Source organism: Lepisosteus oculatus, chromosome 25 (genome assembly GCF_040954835.1).
Source record: "Lepisosteus oculatus isolate fLepOcu1 chromosome 25, fLepOcu1.hap2, whole genome shotgun sequence".
In the NCBI taxonomy this organism is placed as follows: Eukaryota; Metazoa; Chordata; class Actinopteri; order Semionotiformes; family Lepisosteidae; genus Lepisosteus; species Lepisosteus oculatus.
The window spans coordinates 5,394,219-5,414,963 of NC_090720.1; the positions used below are offsets into that span (position 1 = coordinate 5,394,219).

Sequence of the window (20,745 nt, forward strand, 5' to 3'; positions counted from 1 at the left end):
AGCTGATTAGCACCTTCCAGAGTTAATCCTGTTAGTCTGTAGTTTTAGTGCATTAGGTGGCTTCCCTAATCCTATGTATTATCTTTTTTAACAAATATGAGAAGTTGGAAAAGGAGAGGATGGTCAAGGAAATGACTTTGACTTTTGGCTTTTTGGAGGGAGACGAGAATAGAGATGAACTCATGGGGGTGACACCCCCAAAACTTTTCATTCTTTACTTTTTTTGGGACCAATTCGGCCTAAGAAATTCCACAGTTGGCATTCTTATTACGGCAGGCAGACCCACATAGACAGATAAGACATGACAACCGGGCCTTCTGCTACTGCAGATTTTCTTGATCCCTGTGAGTAAAGGTCACTACTTGGGGAAGAGCTGCTGTATAGAATTTTACACGAGCTACTGAGCCTGTAAAGGAAACGATCGTGCTGGAGAAGAGACTTAGCCCTGTGGGCGGAGGTGGAGAGTAGCTGTGAGCACCACACTCACCCGTGAGGATGTTCTCCGCCATGACCATGACCTGCACTTCCACGGAGTGCTTGGAGGTGTAGGTGATCTCCGCGCTCACGTGTGCCACCTCGCCGATGAACATGGGGTGCAGGAAGTCCGTGCGTTCCACACGGGCCAGAGCGGCAACGCTGCGCTCCTGTGGGATACGGGAGGAGCCAGAGAACACGGGGACACTTCATTCCGACAGGTGAAAGAGACGGACGCGGCCATAGATGAGGATCTCCCTGCTGATTGTATCTGGTCTGAACTGAATCGCTCATTCCAGAAAATCCACGCCCAGTGTCTCACTGACAGAGACTAGTGCCTGCTGGGGAGCTTCGTGAGAAATTCAGGGGCTCCTGGGAGCTGCAAACGTCCTGAGCAGGCTGCTTCCGGGTTAGACAGATGTTCAGAGATTTACTGAACTTAGTTAAACCTCTTTATTTGCGAAAGTGTATTTTATGTCCCAGAATAGCAGTACAAGTTGTGCTTCAGATACCAATTGTCAGATCACCCTGTGTTTGTCTGCACAAACCTGCTTGTACTCTCCTGAATCGGAAAATAAGTCAACGTAAATTAACTGGGCATATCAGCTCCTTGGTTGGTAAATTCCTAAATCTGAAGTGCCATCCAGTGGACACCCTGAGAACTGTATCAGCTCATTTCCTTTATTTATTTACCCTTTATGTGTTTATTTATTGACCTACCTAGAAAACCTGTAATACAGTAGAAATTAATTGGCTTCTGCAATTTAACATACATGCCCAACATACAGTAATGCAGTGCCTTGATAATCAAATGATGTGAGCACACCAGGTAGTCAAATCCTTGTTTGTAATGACATTCATGTCAGGACATTGTTTTACCCAGGAAGACACTTAATAATTAAAGTGGACCTGATGTCATTATTGTTTCATCACTGACTATTAAATGTTACTCATTATCAGAGGCGTTCATTCTGTTACGGACAGTATCATCATTAGTATAATTAGATTTAATTCTTGGATCTAGCGTTGAATACTGTAAGTATTCACCCTTGCTTCATCTTATGTTGATATTGTAAGAAGAGGGTAATCTTGATATCTGAATCTCTGTCATCGTCATTGCAGTTCAACCAGTTAGATTGCACAAGACAGGGCTAGTTTCAGGCACAAACAAGGTAAAATCTTTCAGGGTAAAGGTGGTGCAGGATTTAATTTTCAGTGAAACCCAGACTGTTGCATTGGTGCCGCAGACTGTTAGACGTGTATTAAAGTATGTCTCATTAAGATGATATAACCTGTAATCAGACAGCATTGTGAGTAGGGATTAGCTGTCATATGACTCCATTGTTACATTAGTAGCAGCAGTCGGGACCAAAGTCCTTAATCTGTGTGCCTTAGTCTGACAGTTTTGTGTTTAAACAGTCTCACTTTAAACAGTGAAAGTGATACAAGCAGGTGTTTTGTGTCTTAATGAGCACCTAAAGCAGGAAGAGACAGCTATGGTAATTGCAGTTAGGTGCTTAGATTGTGTCTTCATATTTATCTGCACGACTTGATCACTTTGACCCTGAAGATGAGTGTTTCTCCACTCCTAATGACTGTTGCGAAAACAGCAAATGCAATATTTAGCAGAAACTGTAGCTGCATCAACTAATATTTTTGCTAGGGAAAGGGTTGGAGCCAATCTATCTATTTGCCAGTCTTCTTACACTTTAGGAATAACTAAATGCAGTAAATCAGTTTCTGTCCTACATTTTAATCCGGGAGACAACATCGTGCCTCTTGTGCATTGCGTTCATTGTGAATCTGATGTCGTATCTAGTACAACTAACAGAATGCAGCATGGGAATGAAGGCTTGAACTCCGTGTTTAACACCCAGTCATCCCAGGTGGGGAGCCCGTAAAGTGAGGCTACGCTGCTGGGTGTCTCGTGAGATGAGGTGGCTCTTACCCCAGGCTGGGTGTTGCAGTGACGAGTGCTGATGATACCCCCCGCCTCCTCGATCATTTTGAGAATTGTTCCTCCATGGACGTTGCCCACGATGTTGGCATCATCGGGGCGCATGATCCTGTGTGAGAGAGAGAGGGTACAGCAGCTCATCAACACGATCTGACCAAAGTCAAGCACTCCAGCTCAGGGGTCAGCTGAACTCACAGAGTGACAGCACAGAAATAAGAGGGCATCATGATAGAATAGTGTATGGTATCACATTGATGAAGTTGTCATTTATTATGTATGGTTGCACAATTGTTTCGTGGTTAGTCATGCATATGTGTCCATACTGCATTGACGGAAAACTTTCCCAGATATACTCATTACGGAGGAGTGATTTCAACTGGACCGGGACTGATTGACATTTATGGTGGTTTTTGTGACTAGTTTAAGTGGATGTGGTGGACTGTGTGTTATGTAACCTTAATTCTGTAAATTCTCCAAACAAAATGTGTCTGCTTAGACATCTGTCAACAGTTCCGTCTCCGTGTTGCTCAAAGCAAGAGTGGATAAACTGGGCTAACAGGATGTACAGTACTCCACATCCTGAGTACAAGGTGAACTCCAGAACTTGTGCCACTGGCGTTTCTCCTCAAGGCCTGGCTGGGCTGTCACCGACAAGCAAGAGCTGACTGCCGTTTCCCAGCCAGACACAATAAACAAATCAGTATCTGGCAGATCTGTCAGTGGCAGATCTTCACAGTCAGCTTTGAAAGGGCTCGATCTGCAGCCTTTAGCATTTCTTACATTTTCTGCTGTTTGTGTGCTTATGTATTTGCCTTATGCCTTATTTCCAAGCGGGTGTGTTAACTATATATAAGGCAATGCTGCTGTTCAGCAGGGCCAGGTCAAAAACAGGACGGATTGCGAAAGAGATGTGATTTGTGCCTGGGCAAACAGTAAGCCCATTCTAGGGAGTGCTGGTATTTTTTTTTATCTTGCAGATTATTTTATCCAAAGTGATAAAAGAGTTTGTAAACATTTATAAAGCTGGGAAGTTTACTCAGCAATCTGATTGAAGTACCTCGTTCAGAAATACAACAGTAGTGTCCCACCTGGCATTTGAACCCACAACCTTCCAGTTATGAATCGACACAGGTATTTTAGGGCTTGCGAATTGCTATCACCACCAAAACTTCATACCCCTGTAGGCTTCAGAAGCAGAAATCAGAAGAACAAAAAGTGGATTATATGTTTGGTCCATGAAAAGATATTACTAAAATTCATCTGCCACATCAAGATATACTGTACTGTATATGTGTTTACACTGCTCATCTCCTCCTGAAAGTGCCTGGCAGAGAGATCTACAAGGTTTTACATGTGCATTGCCAACATATAACATATACCCAACAAAATCCCTGATATTGACATCCCTGGGATCCATAAGTCATCAGTTTAAAAAATCCCCAACGTCTTAAGATGCCAGCACTTTCCTAACTGCATTACTTGTTTATTGTTGCACAGGATCAAAAGCATTATTGAGTTCACTGAGGTCATTTTAGTACACAGTACTGACAAAAACAAGGTTTCTGAGGTCTGCATTGGTCAAAGTCAGGTACAGCACTCCATATTTTATTAATAAAATCAGTTTTAAATCAACAAAATCACTACAATTGACCATACATTGAGGCTAATTGGCTTGTTGTGTGATTTGGAAGGCAATTGCTTGCCCCAGAGCTAATTTACAATTGCTGTTACTAAGCACAGTGTGTACTTATCCAACCCAATTTACTAGGTTTTCATTTGTTATTATGTTTCTGAACGTTTCAACATTTGTTTTTCACTTGGAGGTTGTGCGTTACAATGTGTGAATAAAGTTCAAATATATCCTGATCTAATGTGTCTTGATTTCAAGCTGTGAGGCCACACACACAATCGGAAAGGATGTGAAGACTTTCTGTTGGCACTGTAAGGTCTCTTCAAAATGTGTAGCTGATCCATTTTATAGCAAAAACGAAGTGAATGATTTACATTTTGTCTGTAGTGTGGAAACTAACTGAACCTCCTTTGTTCAAAACATTTTCCTATTAACAATTTTTTGCTAAGCAAAGGTACACCATGCACTATTGAAAAACATGTTACTGCAGAGATTCACCATCTGCCTAATTTGTGAGGAAGTGTTTTGACTTGTTGAGTCATTGAGGCCCAATGTTTAGTCATTTTCAATGGAGAAATGTCAGTCTGCTTTGATCCACACTGACAAGTACTAAACCAATGTTTATGTAATGTTTGCATATGGGGACAAAGGCAAATGAACTTTTACAGAGTGTCTAAGCACTGAGTAATCTAGAAAATGCAAATGACGTAGGCTGAGGTCTGGCTATATGGTGTATGCACATTCAATACAATACAATGTATTGCAAATATATTCTTGTACAGTATACCACTCTTCATTGCCAGGTTTCTCAAAGTACAGTACAAATTGGAAAAATACGAGTGTGCACAGAAATATTATGTAGAAATTCAGTTACATGTCGGTACAGAAAAATGCGTTCAATAACATTTGATAAACGATGTTTCCGTTTTTTGATGCTAAGAGGAGATGAGTTCCAGACATATTGGCTTGGCAGCTGAAAGCTTTGAAAACAGCTGACAGACGATGATAACTTGGTACAACCAGTTAACTATTTTCATATCTTCAGGAACAATTTAGTACACAGTGTGATATCCTTACCATTTCTTCTCTAGGTAGAGGACTGATTAGGATGTTTTTTAGCATTTTGTTTTCATTATTTGTTTAGATTCCACTATTATACTATGCACTTTCCCTAACTCTAAGCACAGAGTAAGCCTGCAATGGCTTGATGATTATTTCATCTCCAGAAAATAAGGCTTTTTCATTACTTGCTCCGATTTACTCTTTGCTCTCATTCTAACAATACCAGAACTATGTCTGCTGAGTGCTGGTCATATCCTCTCAGTAATTCTTTGTCTATCTCAAGCACAATCTCAGGCCAACAGCCTACAAAACTCCTCCCAGCCTTTTTATTTTTTTCTCCTAACTCAGGACACATGGATTTAATACCGGAATTACCTAATGCAGCAGGTGATTTCCCTAACAGCTTTATGAACATGCCAATAATATGTTGATTAGCCACACAGGTTACATTCTGAACTGTTTTCCACACTTACTCTGCTGTTTTGCCACAATATGGATGGAGAAGCTCCTGAATATACGAAGTGCCAGCCCACTGAGAGGTTTATATGCTATTAATGATATCATCTTTAGATAAACCTTGTCTGTTGATCATTGCTTTCAATTTTACGTTTTAACATGCAGACAGCTCCACGTTTTGCATGCAAATGGTAAGACTGCATGCTTTTTTAGACTACTATGACTCAGCAGGAAGTAAATAAAACTTCCTGCTTATGTGTGGTACCACATCAAATGCACCCCTACAACAGACACAGACTTGTGTCTCTTCTGATCTGTTGAACTACTACAGGTCCCTAAAGTAATCTTGTGAAGTATTAAGTTACTTTTCATACAGATCAATCAAATAATTAAGCCTCCACTTAGCAACAACACTATTGCTATAAAGATCATAAGATCAAAGATGTTTTAGGTTACAGATCTCTGATTAAGGCCCTTCTGTGCCTGCATGTAAGAAATTAAAATCAAAAGTACAGGATGAGGCGTGACAAGGGATTTCTGATAGGCTTGTTGTGCAATCGGACTGAAACCTGCTTTCAGGACAGCAGTCTTTCAGTCTGAAATGTTGAAAGGGTCCTGGTTTAGAGAAGGAAAAAGCATTTCATCATAGTTTGGACTGTTTTATCTGCTGCTTGGCTCGGCTGTTCCATCTTTGTCAGAAAGCAAAGTGATGTCACTGTGCCCATAACCAAAATCCCCCCTGCCAGCACACTTTCATTACCTGACATCTCTTTAACCACGTGCTCAATCTCTCACCGAGTTCAGATCGCCCATCAACCCAACAAACACCTCTGTCATGTGAGGTTCTTGAAAAACAATTGTAAAACCACACCAAGATCATCAAATTGACTTGTATTGAATAATGCAAATATATAGTACCTGCATGTGAACACATAAGTACGCAATACTGAGAAATGCTTATGAACATTTTTCTTTCTTATGGGCAATATTTTAATTGTAGCCCATTCATAAAATTCTGATCTTTTCCAAGTTGAACCTAATCCAATGAAAATTTAACAGAAGGTCATAAGACTGATATTTTATACGTGTTTGTTTCTCTTGTCTTACAGTAATCAAAAGTGTCTATTAGTCACACCCCACAATACAACAATAAGCTGAAAAGCAACTTTAAAACAATCATGCCCTCTGTAAAACATCTGAGTGGTGAAAAGCAATGTTTTAGTTTCTCAGATGAGATGAGGAAATGAAATAAAACATACCGCATATGAATGAATTTGTGCTAATTCAACAAGCCACAGAACAGAACGACGTTACCTGCTGAGCTGATGATGAGAACCCAAGACATGCATTCTGAATCTCCCTTTACTTGTGAATGGTGAACGAGTACAATCTCTTATGATAGCTTATCAGAACCAGAAAGAGCGAGGAGTAAAAAGTGATGTTGAACAAACTAGCACTTCCCCGCCAGCTTCATTCATAATTCACATCACTGCAAGTGTCAGACCTAGCCTCATATAGGCTCCACCCTCGTGCAGATCATAAACCTGCCCAGCCCTTTCCTCCCACTCATTGTCAGGCCATACAGTCAGTGTCTGAACCAATCAGAAGAGCCATTTCTCCGTCGTTGCCATGGGAAATCCTTCTGAGGTAGAGTGACAGGAAATGGTGAAAAAAATGATAGCCTGTGGTTTTGCCTTCTGATTTCTATGCTGAAAAATGGTGCAGTACTGTGGACTTTAACAAAGCTGCTGTGCAGTTTGAGCTGCAGTTGCCATCAGATTTACAACACTGAAGCTGTCTGATGTACATGCAGAGCTTGTTGTGAAATCTATCTGCCAACATCTGTGTTAGTTTACGTAAATGCTCTCCTTTTCCTTTTAAAAAGGAAAAACGCCATTTGCAGATTTCCGTTCATTCTTTATATGGAAATGCTGCGGTTTTCATGAATAGATTATTTCCTAAGCATAGGATACAGAAAGTCCAGCAAACAGAAAGAATATTATTACATTATATGTTCTATTTGTAGACAAAATCATTTCTAGTCAATCCCTGATCATTATAACACTTCCCTGTATCTGTGACATTGCGATGTTCACAGAAGACAGTCTTTTTGTATGTTTTTAGCAATAAAAACTTTGACTGATTTTGCTCTAATTTATATAGAATTTAATCCTATTAATCTAATAAGATGATTCTCAGTCTGACTTAAATATTAGACAATGATATGCTCTTCAGGAGTACCTCATTGGTCCAAAGAAAGTAGAATCTACAACAGTTCTGAAGTTAAAAAAGACCTTGTAAAAGAAGATGATTTTACTGAAGGAAGATTGACCTATAATACTGTTCAGCTTTTTTGCTTAGAAATACTTTCTCTTCCTGTAGAACCCTTAGTTCCAAGAAAGATTTTTGTGGTGAACACAGATGTCACCAAGGAGGTAAAGAATGTTCTTTTGATATAACAGTACATCATTGTAAACAGGAGCTCCACCAGTAATGTTCACAGAGCCTGTGGTGTGCCCTGCATACTGTAGGTTTTGCAATAGATGCTAATTCTGATATGGGTGAGATTTCTCTTATAAAACCAAGATATGTAACCCAATTATTTACCACATAATCAACAATTTTTATTAAAACAACATAGCATTTTTAGATCAGTAACTTGAAAACTTGTGCATCCTAAAAAAATAATAATTAGGAGAAAAGCTGTTTCTTACAATATTTTTACATATCAAAAATTGAGGGTAAACCTAAATATTTGCTCTATTTGATCTATAAAATCCTCTGGGACAAATCTAGCATGGTAACCAGCAATTATTATTCATTTCTGACATCTAAATAGGAACGTTTTGGAATAAGGTGTGTCAGCATTGCCTAAAGGGAAGCTTTCTACAAAGATATTCAGTCAAACATTCAACCAGATCCATTCAATGAAGTCATGTCAAAACGAGTTACGAGCAGAAATAACAAAAAGATACATCAATGACAAAGTGTATAGGACAGAGGTGTCCAGTTGCTTTCATAGAGAGAGTAACAAAACCAATCTGAACTAAAACTAAAAACAATGTGTAAAACCAGCCACAGATTAAGAAACTTTATGAAGGTCTTCATTTTATACTACTGCACTCTCTTTGAGTCTCAGAGACAGATCTATTCTCCTAAGGTGTCTTAGTCTGTCTTCCAGGAGATGTTGTTACAGCTGGCCAGTGATGAAGGCGACATGAAAACACCCTTATTTTGTTTGCATGAATAAAGGACAAACATTAATTTTATTTTTAGTTAAAACTTGCAGTGGTTTTCAAGCACATTTTTGAGGACTGGCAAAATGGAAAATGACAACAGGTACCGGCTGTTTAAAAATAAGGTACAGTTTTGACTAATAGCAGAATATATCAAATGGACAGCTTCCACAAAAATGACTTGTCAAAATAGAAGAGAAATGAAATAACTTGTGTTGACAGCAGCAAATGTAGAGCTGGAACAGGCACTGCTCATCGTCTCAATTTTCAAGAGCCAAAAACTGATGGAATAAAGTTGCTACAGTACAATCTTCGAGAGGATATAACACTGTAAGTCTGCAGACACTTCTACTGTATACCAACATATTAGGGATTTTTTTTTCACAGGAGTGTCCTAGTTGTCTCAAGCAGTGTGTAGTCCAGTACATGGTATGGGCCTGATTTACAAGGATAGTAAAGTCATACTCAGTTAGGCACTTTACTCAGTCTACTGTGTTGTGGCAAAGAAGTCTGAGGCATGTCACCTTACATCATCTTATGCATGGTTGCTGGTGCTTGTCCCCTTGATGCATCACTTCAGGCAACAGCACACTTGGATAATGTGGAAATTCAGACACCCTCGATGATCACTATTCTAAATATAGTGTTGTTCCGGAACACACAAAAACAGAGACAGGAAGCATATTGCAGGCCATATGATCCAAAGCCAGACCATAAAATGCTGGAACAGCAGTCACAGAAGTAGACTGATACATTTTTAGTTATTTTATAGTTTTTGTTAGCTAAGTACAGTACAGCATATACAGATATAATTGTACAGGGAGATTTCTATAACATTAAGGTTATCGTAAACTGCATTATATTGGTTTCCATTGTTAACCATTTATATTAACATACAAATACCAGCCTTTAATTTCAATAGCAGGTGATTATAAGTGTTTCGCAGACTGTCGTCCTCGCGGTTAATTGTAAGTAGATGTCGCTACATACACTGAGAAATCCACGGTTTTAAATTAATATATAAAAACATAAAAATGGGAAACTGATCTCCTTACCTAAAGCGGCTCGTGTAACGCACAAAGCAAGTAACCCTGCGAAGAAAATCTGTCATTTTTATCATCGTTTTACGGACGAGGTGTCTGGGTTCAGAGAGTGCCTGTGGAGAGGGCGTGTGGAGACAGAGCTCGGTGCACAGTGCAGTGCCCTTCGCTCCACAAACTTCATCACCATGAAAACTCGGCTATTTGACCAATTCTCGCAGCTCGACTCTCTGACAACGTGGTTATGATGAGTTTTCAGACACCTGCTTCGACAAGGAAAGGTGACGCTCGTTATTACCCTTACTGTCCATCGAACATTGGGAGACCGGACCGGACCAGAACCGCCAATATTCGGAACGGGCAGAACGAAAACTGAAAAGGCTTACAGGTACATCTAAGGAAACATAACGAAGCCTGCAAGCCCTTCCTTGTTAAATTGTAACTAACGCTTTCTTTCGCTTTTGAAACACGAGGGAGCCTCCAGTACTGGTCATAACAGGCGTGTCTGTAAGTTTTCAGTCCAAAGAAGATGGTGAGTGGCTTGACTGGACAGATTTAACAGCTCTTCCCCCACGCTACAGGTGCAACTGCTTTAAAGAGACCTAGAAATCTCGCAGACGTCGAGATTTCCAGGATCGTACTTCTCAGGTCGTCTTTGTACACTTGCAGCTCGGCTACGAGGACTTTGCCTAAACCATAAAAACATTACTGTGTATACACATAAAACATTTCAATGACTGTCTTCAGAGAAGGCGACAGCATTTGATCGTCACCAGGCTCCAGGAAACAGCTGCCCCCGAAGCACGGCACACCCCAAACTAGAACATGTCGCTCGTTCCTGGTTTAAAGCGCTCGACTTTGAGTGGAACAAACTTTGGAACATAAAAGGATTTCATATATGTCAAACAGAATTGTATTTAATTCCAATAGCAAAAGTGAAAGATTTGTTTCGTGAGAAACTCGCAGAACATACGACTGTTCTTTTATCTCATGGAATCGGATCGCAATGGGGGTTTTGTTTTTTTCTGTCCCACTACAGAACCGAATGGTACCAGTTTCAGTGGCTGTGGCGCATACATTGCATGTTAATTGGAAGGATGAAGTGTAACAGTTGAAGATCAAGTCTTACGCCCTACAGTATGTAGGTCGTGGTCCATACCGAGAGTAAGCAACTAAACACGAAAACATGAATAGTTGTGTCTCGTCTGGTGGGGCGGTTGTAATACATCTTTCTACCAGTAGGTGGTATAAACCTAAGAGCCTCACAGCGCTCCTCCGAGCAGCTCTCTGCATCCGACATGTTCAGCAAAACCCGATGACGTCTGAGCGCTGCAGCCTAAAACCACATACTGCACTGCAGTTTTTAATCTGGATAAATCGTCCCGGAAAACACGCAGTCGGTTACAATTTTAAAAGAGGCAGACATATTTGCCGGGCCAAGAAATCGGCAACTGTACTACGTTAAATGATAAAACGATATCACAATCAGTCGTGGCTTACTCAGGGCCCCTCATGTAGCCTGCCAGCGAGACGTTTTGGCTAAAAATGTCCTTTCCGTGTAATTTTTCAAAAATGTGCGCCGCGCACTATCCCCTTAAATAAACACTGATGTTGCCCTTAAAATGTCCTTGCTTTTTTAGTGCATCTTACACGTCCGCACCCAGCTGTCATTTTTACATATACAGGACGTGTATTGAGGTCATGCAAAATGCCAGGAGGGTTTATGTCTCACGTGCGCTGTCGTGGGTGTGCAAAATCCCCAAACATACAAGGACTAATAATCAAAATTAAAAGCCCGACGGACATGGAATTTCTTTCAATGCGCAATTATCTGCTCCAGGAGAGCCAAGGTGCAAAGTCTAATTCAAGTGAATGCGGATTATCGGCCCGACCAGAAATGGCATGTACAGTAGATTACTTGTTTTGGGTTCGCCGGACGAAACAAATGAAATGAAATAACTTTGTGTTAAGCGTCAGAGCTTACCTGCATATCTGGATGGAGGAGGAGAGGGAGAGCGGTTTGGCGGCAGACATGACCGGTTTTGTCTTTCCTTGGCTGTAAGCGAATCTAGGTGTAGGGAAGGAATGCCGGCAGAATGTGCTGAATGAGACAGTGAGCAGAGCGGAGCAGACAGACCGAGACTGCAGGACCGCTGCAGCCGGCAGCCCGCTCAGACGGCAGGGGCTTCAAGCAATGAAACTGTTGACGAACATGTCTGAATGTTATATTTAAAGTCATGCTGGAGATTAAAAACTAGAAATTTTGGAATCGGGGATCTTAAGATATTTTGTATATATTAAGGTGTCCTTAAAGAAATCGTACTCTTCGTTGTTTCTTTATGGGGATATCAATCCAAGTAATTAAAAATAGTGTAAGGCGTTATTGCTTTGACCATTGACAGTAATGTAGGACTATTCAATAAAAAAAGCAGTTTAAGGTTTTTCGGAATCTCTGTAAATACAGTGGCAGGCGGTTTTTGTGCTTGGGTCGTTGTTCGGAGAATTCCCACATTTAGTACTTTATATGAGATTCTGACGGCTGAGAATAACTAATTAAATAACTAAACTAATTAAATAACTAATCTTAGCTAAACACAATGTTTAACGTAGTATGGAGTATTCAATTTAAGACAGCGTTAAAACGTCAAATAAAGTACCTAGTTTCAATAAAACACTGAGGACATACCCCTTGTTTAAAAAAAAAAGAAAAAGAAGTGTGTTCTTAGATTTTAACATATTTTAATAACATAATTATTATAAATCATTCCCCTTAAAATTTATTTCCCCCAAAATTGTGTTCGATTTTCTTCACAATATTTAAGAAACTGTGTAGCATCCATTCTATCCACTGTGTGGCAGCAAACGCCAAAATTCAGTTAAAATGACAAAGAACAGAGGCAAAGTCTGTCACCAGCGCGGGAATTCGCGAATTCGCAAACTAAGAAAGTGCCTGCAGCAGTTTTTCAGTACCATTTTCGCAGAGAAGATGTTGAAATGAGTTTTAACGAAGGCCGATCAGTGCTGCTATTGCGTACGCAGCCAAGTACTGTGTCGTAAAATAACTTGCATATTTTAAGCAGACGTTTTTTACATGTTGAACGCGAAAGGTGTTTTTCTGTTGCGACATTGACATCACATCATACGGTATAAAGCGCTGCTAGATTAAGGTTTGTACACATCGTGGGTGATTGGTCGTGAACGATATCAATGAACTGTTACACTTTCCAGTTTCAGTTGCGTGTTTGTTGTAGCGGTAAACCTGGGTACCCGATGCAAGGCAGGATCACTGCTTCTGGATAAGTGCTCTTAGACCTGTGAGCGTCTGCAACAATCCCCACTCCCCGAGCTTTCGCTCTTACTGATCAAGAACACAACATTTATTAGCATCCCGGGTACGAAAAATGCTTTATAATAATGCTTTACGAACGTACAGAGCATACAGTAATTGCACTCTGGAAGAGACCGCTACTTTTTAAGTGATTATGACCAGCCCATACTTGTTGCTTTGCAGTTCGCACGCTGACCCAGTTCCCCAATCGAACCCGTGCACAATAATATACGAATTGGGGTGAGAGAGAGTTTTCTGGAACAAAACATGTATTATGTGGCATATCCACGGCCAATACTGGAAGAAATGTCAGCATAAAAGCGAATGTTTCCTGATCATTGAGTAAATTATTTGTTTTCCTCCCCAAGTGAGCTTAAGACTCGGTTTTGCTAAAAGACACTGTAACGTACAGTTAACGCGAGCTTGTGTCCTGTGTTACTGTTGTTCTATCAAGTTTGAGCAGTTCAAAATATTTTTGAGTCAAACTGAATTCTCTGTGTCAGTGTGTAGATTCTGTATCATTCAAAATATGTTAAACTGCATAACTCAATAAAACAACAATAACGCAGGACATAAACTTGCAACACAATTTTCTGTGCGTAAAAAGGCGCACGAGAGCGGCGCCACTGGGCAAACAGTGGTTTCGTCACGTGTCTCGGGAACTATCTGACTTTGCCACTGTTCTTGTTGTTTTGCGCTGGTCCTGTCGCTCCTTTGTTATTATTTTACAAAAGGTTGTTGATCTTAATAATAATAAGACGATTTCTGCGTACCCATTGCGTATGTTGTGTTAGCGTTATCAACCCTACCCCAGCGAGTTTTTTAACTGGCTTTAAACGGGCTTGTGCTCACCCTCGTCAGATCAAATGCATTGTTTCACGTTGTCAGACGTTTCTTTATGGTTTTGTGGTTTCTCCTGTGAACGATGTTTTATTTAATTGCGCAGATAATGATTACTGAATGCCCTCCCTTGAACTTGTTTGAACAACTAACTCGTAGGGATTTGAAATGCACCCGATAGTAACCCATTAGAAATTAATGTGTGTGTTTTTTCTTAACATTATATCTTATTATATCAGCTTTTAATCAGAACTGGTTATTTAGTTGAGGAAAATAGAAATATATGTAAACGTTCAGCATGTGTGATGAACGGCAGTCGCTCGAACAAGCATGTTTCTTTCGTGAAAACATACAAAGAAAGCCCAATTTAATCTTTTAAATCCAGGTTTTTCTTGATTTTATCTCTCTAAATCCAAGTCTTTAGAGATATATAACCTACAGTAATTTCTATATCTCCGAAAACAACAACCACGTGCGCGAAAAGTCGGATTGCAGCTGCGATTATCTGAAGCTGACAAAATACAGCAAAATGTTGTCTACTTTGCATTTATTCAAGCCAAATAAAAAAACATCCACGATTTAGATTATCTGGTAATACAATTATGTTAGCCCTTTTAATTCTGTGCAAGTGCGTACACAGGTAATAGACGCAGGCGGTAACTGTTTGAAGTGAAGGCTTTAACAGGAATGTTCTCCTCCGAAGTCACACGATGTAAATAGACGCCCTTCTCCTTGAACTCTTGTGCTACAGCCCTGTAGCACGCGAACGTGCCAGCACCAGGCTGCTGTGATCACTTTCCCACGCTCCTTGACTGGAGCGAGCGCTGCGCAGTGATTCATGGCCGGCTCCCGCCTCATGGCGCGCCTGGGAAACGCTCACCGAAACTGCTTCGTCAACTCAAAATTGCTGGTAGGCGGGAGAGCCCCGATGCACTGTAGCAAGTCTAGACAGTCCGCAGGTTTCGGCTGCGAGGGAGGCACAAGTCGGCTCTGCGTGCCAACAACCGCAAAATGATGCAATGATGCGACTTGTCTTGGTGTTACAAATGGCCTGAGAGATTTAACTCCTTGAAGGGGAACCCAGCTTTCTGCTGTCAGGTGTGTGCGTGCTCTTGTTGCGGGCGTGCCAAATGACTGCTTGTCCAAGGCTGAGGAACACATTGGATTTATCAGAAAACGAGAAATGCGTTTTCCTGTGAAGCACAAATCAAGCGCATACTGTACCTCAACCGGAGAGATCTAACGTGTCGCATCCGACCCGCTGCGATACTGGAGGCTCTGTGGCATGTTATTGTCCAGGACTGATGTAGCTTTGCCTACAGGTACTTCAGCAGCTAGGGCCTACAGTGTGTCCGCTCAGCTGAGCACTATGAAGAGTGTGTCATGAAATCCCTCAGATTATTTGGAAGCGTTAGCGCATCTAAATGACACACTCAAACAATTCTCAAATTGAAAATGTAGTAGACGTCGCCTGTAGATCTTCCAAGCCTTGTGGGCTATAGCCGACTTTGTAAGCTTGTATTGTTGCCATCAGTTTTGCTTCGCTAAATTGAATAATCATTGTTAGATTCTGATTGTATTCATCCCGAGCTGGTTTGTATTCAAGCTTTATGTAAATTTCTAAGGCTCCATACAAAAAGCACTGTAGCTCTGAGTGTCACTAAAGGCCTTAATCCTTTTCCATCTTTCCTTAGGGATGGAAAACCCTTCAATTATACAATAAATTACCGCACTGGCGGCTGAGCACGAGTCAGTACATATAACGGGTTGGTCATCGTTTGTTTGTTTTTTTTTTCGTATTTTTGTTGATCTAAATGAATACTTAACATTGTTGGGAAAAAATGGAAAGAGCAAAAATAAGATCTCGCTTGTTTGCTTAATACCAGATTCAAGTATATACTTATGTTTCTAAGTATTTGATCAATTCCTACCTATTTTCACAAAACGTCCCGCTTTTTACCTCAATTCAAAGCTGCTGGGCAACATGGCACATCAAATAGGACAGCTATGAGCGCGAAACAGAAAGAAAGGCAACCACATTTTTCCCAAAGATAGCACATTTTATTGAAATTTCCTGAAAGCTTGGGGATTTCGCGTCTATGTCACAATAAATATTATTTGTACTCCCCCAAAACCAACCCCCTTCTTAAACAGAACAGACTGAAATTACAGCGCCTGAACAATAACAGGCCCAGCACATTTAAAACACCTGTGCCCAACACATACGCAGAATAACCCTTTGGGTTTTACAAGGGTGTGTTTTTTATACAACCCACATTCATTTAACCCCCAAGAGGACTAAATATTAATATTTCGCAGAATTTACCAGTTTTCCAAACCTTTCTAAAACCGGTTTGAAAATTGACCGCGAATTATACATTTCCAACGGCCAAAACGTTCCATAGTCAGTAAACTGCAACACAAATAAAACGTCTTCCAAATGGCGGTAATTCGTCACACATTTGTACAGATGAACTTTACAATGAATCTCCACCACGCGCATTATATTTACATGTTTAAAGTAAGGTTCAACGTATAAATATTTGACAAACAACAAGACGCACACGTTTTTGCCCATTTTGTTTTGGAGGCTACCACGGCCTCCACATGTTGGCACTCGGGGCCTGCGGGACTGGCTGCCGCCGGCCTAGTAAAGGACCGTTGCTGTTTGCCTCGGGTCTGGAGCCGCCCGTGGGGTTGAGGCGCAGGACGCTTTGATCTCTCCGGGGGAAGGCTCGGGAGTTCGGTCCGCTGCAGTTCAGACAGGCCGGCCCCGCTGGTGCTGCTGCCTCGATGGACCGCTGGATGTATTCATTCAGGCGCTGGCACGTGTCCTTGTCCAGGAGGTCGGTTTTGGGGAGCAGGCTGGATACACGGTGAAGGCACGCTTTGTAACCCTCTCTGTAGCCGTCTGATGGGCCTAGGAGAGAAGAATTATTCCATTAATTATTCTGTTTGTTTTTCTTACCACAGGAGCCACATATATCGAGGGATTTATATATTTCGTAAAAATTATCTTACTGATACGAATTACAATCTATTTTATATGGGACGTTTTGATTATTGCAAATAGATCACCTTTCTTTTATCTAACGTCTAAGACAATGGGCTGCTTTGTATAGTAATTTTCATAAAAGGAAAAGACGGATCTACAAAGGGATATTACAGAAGAATGGATTTAAACCACATGTTCTGCAAGACATGACTATTGCGATTTCAAGAGATGGTGTGTCGGAAAAGGCAACAGGTGAAGACAGATACTCACTTTGAACTGGGGTGCTGGGTAGATCTCTGAGAAACCTCACGGTCATTTCCAGGATATCAGCTTTCTCCAGCTTGGAGTACCGGGAATTCTGCAAAGGAATCATGAGAAAGTGGTTAGAGATTTATCAAAGATAAAGAAGTGGTTCTGCATGTTTTTGGAGTAATAGTCGTTCATCTGACTTCATAGGTTATCTTGTTTTCCCCAGTAAATTTAATAAAAAAGTTATTATTTGTACAGAAACTTACATCTTTCCCGATTAAAGGCAGGATGAGGGTCTTCAGTTGGATGAGGCTTTCATTGATACGTGCACGTCTTCTCTTTTCCATCAAAGGCTTTAGAGTCTGGGGGGGAAAAAAGACATTTAGAGATTAACATTTGATTCCACGGATGAAAATCCCACACGAAAAGAGCAAACAGAAACTAAATTGGATTGAATAAACCACGGTGCATTAAATGCGTTTTTACCTTTCTGAGCTCGCTGGCTTCCTTTCTCTTGGCGACCGTTAGTTTTACCGAGTGAGCCGGCATGGCTGAGGAGCTGATGTGAGGAGTCATGGTTCTCGTGGCTAGGTGCTCTCTCAAGGAGTCTCTGATGTGAAATGCTTTTCCGAGTCGCGGCCCTCGGTATTTATGCACAATCTGGGCGGCTGAGGAACGCCCACCAGCTATTGTGCAATAATGGAGACGCTGAAAGCGCTCCAGAGAACAGCCAGCGCACTGTATTCATTAAGATAACCATCTGTCTCGTGGGGGCACTGAGCGTACCACCACTGTTGGCATTCAAACATTCGCAACATAGACTTATAAGAAATTAAACATTTATACAGTATATCTGCATTTCCCCAAGCCTACTTATTATCAAACACATCACATATATCAGCATTTTGTGCATTGCATTATCAGCAATGATTTAGATTTAGCCCCCCTTATTTTTAATTTCTTCATGCAATGACACGAAATGCGACCTTTGAATTCAAGCGTTTGATTTTATTTACGAAGTAGTTTGCACGCTATAAAGCAGTTTAAAATCCTGCTGAAGGTTAGGTTACCAGTGCAATGAAATTCTGAAATTAACAGTGGCCACAGATATTATTCAGCTGTTTAAGGAGTTCACCCTTTATTAAAACGTAAAACAATATACAAATTGTTGTATTTTAATGCATATGATTGATTTGTGTCAAATGTAGTAACTGATGGGACTGGGGGTGGGTGGAGGGATACAATGGTAGGAGGGGTAAGACTGGGGGTGAGGGTATGGGTTCCCCCTATTCTAAAAAAATATCTATTTAAATTATGAAGCAGCTTCCCAAGCCACGCTATACAGGGACAACATCTGCTCCTCAAATCCCCGTCGACTGTATTTATGTATTTGTCGCAGGTCTGTGAAAGCACAAACGTGCACCTATGCGATATTGAAACAGCGGGGGAGGGGTTCAACAAAACGAGTCAGGAGGGGAATGGTGAACTTGCCTCAACAAGCATTTCTTTCTTTATATTTTCCAAAAGAGAAAAGTAATATTGTGCAAACAATATCCTGAAATCGGTGACCGTGTAAGTGCCCCTCAATGTAACTCAGAAACCCCGAGATCTTGAAAACGTACACAGTACGTTTCAGTGATTTCAAGATAAAAGCAATTCAACGGAGAGCAATAAAATATTAGTTTGGGAATGATAAAAATGATGTTAATTGCTGTTTATCTATAATATAGGTTTAGGTATAGTACAGCTCGACGTACAGTAACGCAGCACCGTGCTCGGGCTGTGGAAGAGCTCAGCGGAGGCTCACGCGTCAGGCACGAGCCAGCAGCGCCAGATGGGCGCGTATCGCCAGCTCCGCGAGTTGTGTCGTCATTTGCCTTATATTTTTTGTAATGCAGGTTCTGTTTGGCTTAATTTTGTTAAGAGAATATTCGGCGTCAGTATCCCATCTGTACACCTCTTCTTTAGCTGTGTCAGGGGGGTGTCTGTGTACCTTATAGGGATAGGTTTTTTTTAATTTTCCGTCTGGCTCTTATTTTAATTACTGCATCCTGAGAGAATTGATCAGATATTAACTTTTTGTTTATCCTTTTTACCGAAGGGGAATAAGACGAGGATTTAGCGTTCAAGCTAGATTTACATTGTTTATCCAGCTGCACGCTCACATCTTCCCTTCTGAACACACTGATCTGTTACCCACCGATGTATTCCTCTCAGCGGCTTCCCAAGCTGAAAGAGCACGCTGTGCCTCACCAATCTGTTACTAAAATGAAGGAAACGTCCATGGATATCGAAATGGTTTAATCAGCTAGACCTGAAAGCATCTTCGGCATCCCAGTAATACATTCAATATTTCTCAAATTCAAATTTAAGATGTAGATTTTTTTAAAAAAAATGGCATGCAATAAGACGTTAGTGAACAAGAACTTGAGATGGGCGGTAAATGTGAGATTTGAGTATTCAAGGGTTTTTGCTTCTTTCTGGTGGAGAAACAGCTCGATGCTGTGGGCTCCGTCGTCTTAGCAGCCGCTTCTTAGGAACAAAGCAGACGAGTGAAACCGATATCAAGCAAACTGCACGCGCCTACATCCCCCGCGGGACCTTCAATTAGCAGCCGCTGCAACTCCAGATAGCCGTGCACTGGGGTACCCGAAGTTTTTCACATCAAGATTTCGGTTAGAATTCCCTTTGTCTTTTAAACAAATTTGGCGTGGGTACCCCATCTGTGTAAACTGAATAGACAAGAATCTTTTGTTCAAGGGGTTGGGATACATCGGAGGGAATTACAAGGTTTGGTATTTAAGGGTGGGGGATGGTACTTAGATTTCTCTTAACCTTGAGGACGGACCCTCGCTCTGTTGGGTGTTTTGTTTTTGCTCGGTTGGTAGACCAGAATTAGTTTTCGTTTTTTTGTTGACGAGGAGTGTGGTTGACGTTTCAGGAAATAAAACGAGACAGGGCGAAACATTATTTTTTAAAAAAAGCTGAAGACGCAGCCACGAATCGTATCGTTTGCTTTCTATTCGATGTAGGCCACCGGTCTGCAACGTTGGAAGGTCTGTTCTGCAGTCATTTTCAGTGAAACGGGACTGCTTGCATTAGTTTGAGTGGTACTGGGGAAATAATGGAATAGTAATTGTTCATTACGAAACCATACGATTCAATGCAGTAGGTATGTTTCCTAAATAGAAATTTAGCAATAGAAAATGTGACAGGAGCCTTTAGCAGTACAGCATAACAAGCTAGAGAATAGAATTATACTTCAATCAGCTAATACCGTCAGAATAAGGGGGAAAGGACATTCTGCTATTAAATCAAGACCCAAATGCGAATAACAACTTTTTTTTTATTTATGCTCGCGCTTGCTGTAAAGGCTATGTACCCTAACGACAATAAAATAATAATATTATACGTTGTTGTTGTTGTTGTTGTTGTTGTTGTTTTTTCATTATGCCGCGGAGGTCATACTTCGGACCTT

General features: G+C 41.0%; 2 protein-coding genes across 9 annotated transcripts in view; both read right to left on the bottom strand.

Moving 5' to 3' along the window:
• Positions 1-12,039, bottom strand: part of acot7 (acyl-CoA thioesterase 7) — a 98,279-nt gene extending 86,240 nt beyond the window's left edge. The window contains exons 1-3 of one of the 8 annotated variants that reach the window (XM_015336869.2): positions 11,840-12,039; positions 2,423-2,540; positions 488-644 (exon numbers count right to left, since the gene is read on the bottom strand). In XM_015336869.2, the coding sequence (XP_015192355.1) occupies positions 488-644; positions 2,423-2,540; positions 11,840-11,889 (325 nt within the window). In that variant the 5' untranslated portion in view covers positions 11,890-12,039. Of the gene's footprint in view, positions 1-487; positions 645-2,422; positions 2,541-6,893; positions 7,070-9,870; positions 10,268-11,839 lie in introns of those variants that run through there. The other 7 variants (XM_069183872.1, XM_006641952.3, XM_015336868.2 and 4 more) reach the window with 7 other exon arrangements.
• A 4,023-nt stretch (positions 12,040-16,062) lies between these two features.
• LOC102686795 (transcription factor HES-2) lies at positions 16,063-17,870 on the bottom strand. Its single transcript, XM_006642052.3, has 4 exons — positions 17,754-17,870; positions 17,534-17,629; positions 17,289-17,376; positions 16,063-16,943 (listed from the first exon to the last, which is right to left on the bottom strand). The coding sequence occupies exons 1-4, from the start codon at positions 17,841-17,843 to the stop codon at positions 16,615-16,617; spliced, it is 603 nt and encodes a 200-aa protein (XP_006642115.2). The 5' UTR covers positions 17,844-17,870; the 3' UTR covers positions 16,063-16,614.
• Between the last annotated feature and the right edge of the window lie 2,875 nt (positions 17,871-20,745).

Excerpts from the sequence above, each read along its gene's own strand:
- LOC102686795 (XM_006642052.3), bottom strand. The coding sequence starts at position 17,843 with ATGACTCCTCACATCAGCTCCTCAGCCATGCCGGCTCACTCGGTAAAA. Across the intron at positions 17,630-17,753 it reads AAGCCAGCGAGCTCAGAAAG|ACTCTAAAGCCTTTGATGGA; the intron begins GTAAAAACGCAT and ends TTTCCCCCCCAG. Across the intron at positions 17,377-17,533 it reads TGCCTTTAATCGGGAAAGAT|AATTCCCGGTACTCCAAGCT; the intron begins GTAAGTTTCTGT and ends ATTCCTTTGCAG.